The sequence below is a fragment of the Lactuca sativa genome, chromosome 6 (assembly GCF_002870075.4).
Source record: "Lactuca sativa cultivar Salinas chromosome 6, Lsat_Salinas_v11, whole genome shotgun sequence".
NCBI lineage: Eukaryota > Viridiplantae > Streptophyta > Magnoliopsida > Asterales > Asteraceae > Lactuca > Lactuca sativa.
This window is the reverse complement of record NC_056628.2, coordinates 145,002,835-145,006,410: the sequence shown is the minus strand read 5'-3', so window position 1 is coordinate 145,006,410 and position 3,576 is coordinate 145,002,835. Positions and strand designations below refer to the sequence as shown.

Sequence of the window (3,576 nt, the reverse complement as noted above, 5' to 3'; positions counted from 1 at the left end):
GTTTTTGTTCACCAACACAAGTTTAAACATATTTGTCTGTTACATTTTGTGTGATTAAAAATCATTACACTTTGTATATTTAAAGACAATTATGCATCATAATGGCGACTGTTAACCATGTTGCTATGTAAATATAGCCACCAAGTACACACATAAAGTAGAACAAGCCTGAATCTGTTTAGAGAAAAACATGTTTTCACACACTGCACCTTACTCATACAAGATCATTGTCTATGATCCTCGTTTCCACTATGCTCCATGAGACATTAAAATCACCACAAACTATCAAACAAACCAATTCAAGAAAACAGAATTTCCCCTATTATTCGAGCAGCAAGAGAACGATATTTCAAAATAAATACATGTACACCATTATACTCTCTCATCATCATCATAAGCTGCAACATCAATCTAACAAAAGATGACCATAAAAAAAAAAAACAAATTACAATTGTATTCAAAGTAAGAACAAGACCCCAACCCCTCACCCCTCCATGCAATAACCAATTATCAATGCTTGGAAAACCACCATACTAAAAGCAATTAGCAACACCCACAAGAATCTTTTCATATACCCTTTGCTTTAAAAAAAAATCATCACAACCTTCTTCCCATTTTAGCAAATCTCCTTGCAACTCCAAATATAACTGCTTTTGTCAACAATCCCCTATCAACACTACATGCAAGTGCAATAGCACCCCCTACCACCAAAATCTTTCCAAGATTCTTCCCCGATGGCTTCTCATCATTCACTAATTCTTCACATCTTTCGATTTCTTGTGATGAATCATTTGTTGTGTTGTTCAAGTATCTTAAATGGGCTTCGCTAACTTTTGAATTGATGTGGGCCATGTATCCACAATGAGAAAGTGGGGCCCCCGATGACACGTGTTTTTGATACCACCGTAAACCTCGGTCAATCTTTTTTACTGCTCCCCACATTCCTTGACGTACACCGAGTTTTGCAATTTCCCATGGGATTCCCATGTCTTCGTGATGAAAAAGTAGTACTTCACATGCACTCATTTCTCCATCGCCTTTTCTTGATTCAACTGCGCTCACAAAAAAAAAAAAATTAAGTTAATACTAGTTTCTGCAAAATGGTTATTCTGTCAGCAACCCCTGAGCTGGCCCACAGATGCCTGACATAAGTCACAATGCCAAAAACGTGTTCAATCCACATTGGAATTGAAAATCTTTTAGTGTTGTTGTTGAGATTCAAACGATTTACCAAACTTTTGGGACAGGACAGTGTGGGGACCACACTGTCCTGTACTAGTTAGGCGACTCAAAAGGAGCCAAATCCACATTGGAATTATGTGTCTACTCGGACTTTAACCTTAACCCTTGATCATTTCTAAAAGTATACCACCTCGGAACAAACTAGGCTATGCCCTAGGGGTAATTTAGTAAATTTGGTGGTTTTATTACCTGCGCGAATCATCCAACTTGAATAGTACAAGTCAACGCGTCGTGGTTTAGTACGGCGTGGCACGGAGGGGTATTGTACGCCCTGAAATACGTTTCATTGAATTCTAAGTAATTATATAAAATCGTATTTATGAAATTTGTTAAATGAAAGAAATAGCAATGTATTTTCAATTTTCATGTATTCGTTTATTATAGCGCCTTACTTTCATTTCTTCCTATGCTAGTATTAATAATAAATAAGTGACAAATATATAATCTTAGATATCTTACCTTTGTAACACAATAATACGTTTTTTCTGAATCCCAAATTCGACGCCCAATTATGTATTCTCTATCGCTACAAAAGAAGGGGAACTACAAAACCAATTAAAGCACGTAAGTTTATAAAATAATCCACAATATAGAATTTATTAAATTAATAAAATTTATATTTAATTTATACCTTGCGAACCCATTTAACCACCATTGTTCCATTTTCTTGACACTCTTCCAATGTTTCGGCTTCAATTAACATGTCATCCCACTTTAATCGGAATTCATCATCCCAAAAGAAATCCCTCATTAATTCAGGAGTAGTATCTTCATACACACTTCTTGAACGATATTGTGGAGGTCCAATCTATAAAGTAATAGAAAATAATAGTTTTAGTCACTAACTCGATATAAATAGATATATTGTAATTTGTAAAGTAAAACTCTCAATGTTGTATGACAATTCAAGAAATTGCAATGTACTTTTATTGATTTATTTATGAAAGTATCATACTTGATGCTTCATAAATGTTATCCAATACTATAGTTGGATAGAACTTTAATAAGAACAAAAGATGAAAGTGTTCGATAGATTTTTCATAGTTAATGAATTGGAAATTGGAATTACCTCAGGCTCTCTCTTCCAAGCTTGATAGGACATATTTGAGGTCGATTTTTCCATCATAACAATCCAAGAAGGACCTCCATCTTTCTCTTCGACAAGTTTGGATAAATGCTCCAAATCACCTTCTCCAACGAAATTCTTTCTGTCTGTATCCAATTTCGATGAACTGAAAACATATATATGAAATTAGAACACGAATTCCATCTTTTTTTGGATTATACAGATTACAGTCAATGAAAAGCTATCAGGAAAAGGGAACTGGGATTAACCTGGTATCGGAGAATGAAATTGAAGCCGGTTCGGACGAGGAAACCTCCGGCGACCCATCGGAGAACGGGAAAAGACAACTGGGGAGTTGAGATTTTAACGAATTGAAGCTCGGAATTGAAGAAACGATGTCGATGGAGGAGTAATTTTTTGGGGGAAGACAGGTGGTGGATAAGTTATTAATGGCGGAATTAGCCCATCTGGGTCGCCAAACCCACCCAACCAAAACCCCAAAAAGAACCGCCGTCCAAAGAGGCAACATAAACATCATAAGATCCGGCAACACATTCCATAGATTAGGTCCTTGTAAGATCTTCAACATAGCCCCAACCAAATCCATACCCTCAACCTCCCCTACCCAAAACCCCAAAAAAATACCCAAAACCCTAGTCCAATCGAGTTACAAATTGAAGATTTAGAAACGTTCGATGGACTAAAGCGGTGAAAGGAGTCTCACAAAGAGGAAGATAAGAAGGTGTAGAAGGAATAAAGTATAAATTTTGGGGTGAATAAGACGACAAAAGGTATTGGATTAGAGGATGAGAGTAAAGATAAGAAGTGTAAGCGATAGATAAAGAATCGTAGCTGATTTCCGTAGGGCCCGGCACTCTGATTCGCCTCTGTGTGGTGCAGAAAGTCGGACAAAAATTTTCCGGCCACCACCCACCGGCTGCCAGCACGGCGGATGAATCTGATGAGATTAAAACTTTGAAGATAAGAAAAGCAGAAATTTTTGATGGGTTCTTTTAGAAATGTTAATGCTGAGAATCTACAAATGGATGAATGAATTGACTCGATTATTTATTGGTTAGGTTTTGTGGTTTGGTCAGTCTTGTGATTACAATTTTATTAGCACCGCGTTCTTCTTTCTTTCATTCTCCTCTCGTTTTCCACGTTCAACCAAAATTACATAGGAGTATTTGTTTTGACTAAAAAATGTTTGACTTCATGTTCAAACTCTATTGATTATATTTGTTACTAAAGTAAAGATTATTAACTAA

At 36.3% G+C, this 3,576-nt stretch overlaps 1 protein-coding gene across 1 annotated transcript; it reads right to left on the bottom strand.

Annotated features, from left to right (window-relative positions):
* Positions 1–298: 298 nt before the first annotated feature.
* LOC111890509 (uncharacterized) lies at positions 299–3,331 on the bottom strand. The gene is made up of 6 exons (XM_023886615.3): positions 2,578–3,331; positions 2,312–2,474; positions 1,874–2,050; positions 1,702–1,785; positions 1,432–1,513; positions 299–1,052 (listed from the first exon to the last, which is right to left on the bottom strand). The coding sequence occupies exons 1-6, from the start codon at positions 2,913–2,915 to the stop codon at positions 598–600; spliced, it is 1,299 nt and encodes a 432-aa protein (XP_023742383.1). The 5' UTR covers positions 2,916–3,331; the 3' UTR covers positions 299–597.
* Between the last annotated feature and the right edge of the window lie 245 nt (positions 3,332–3,576).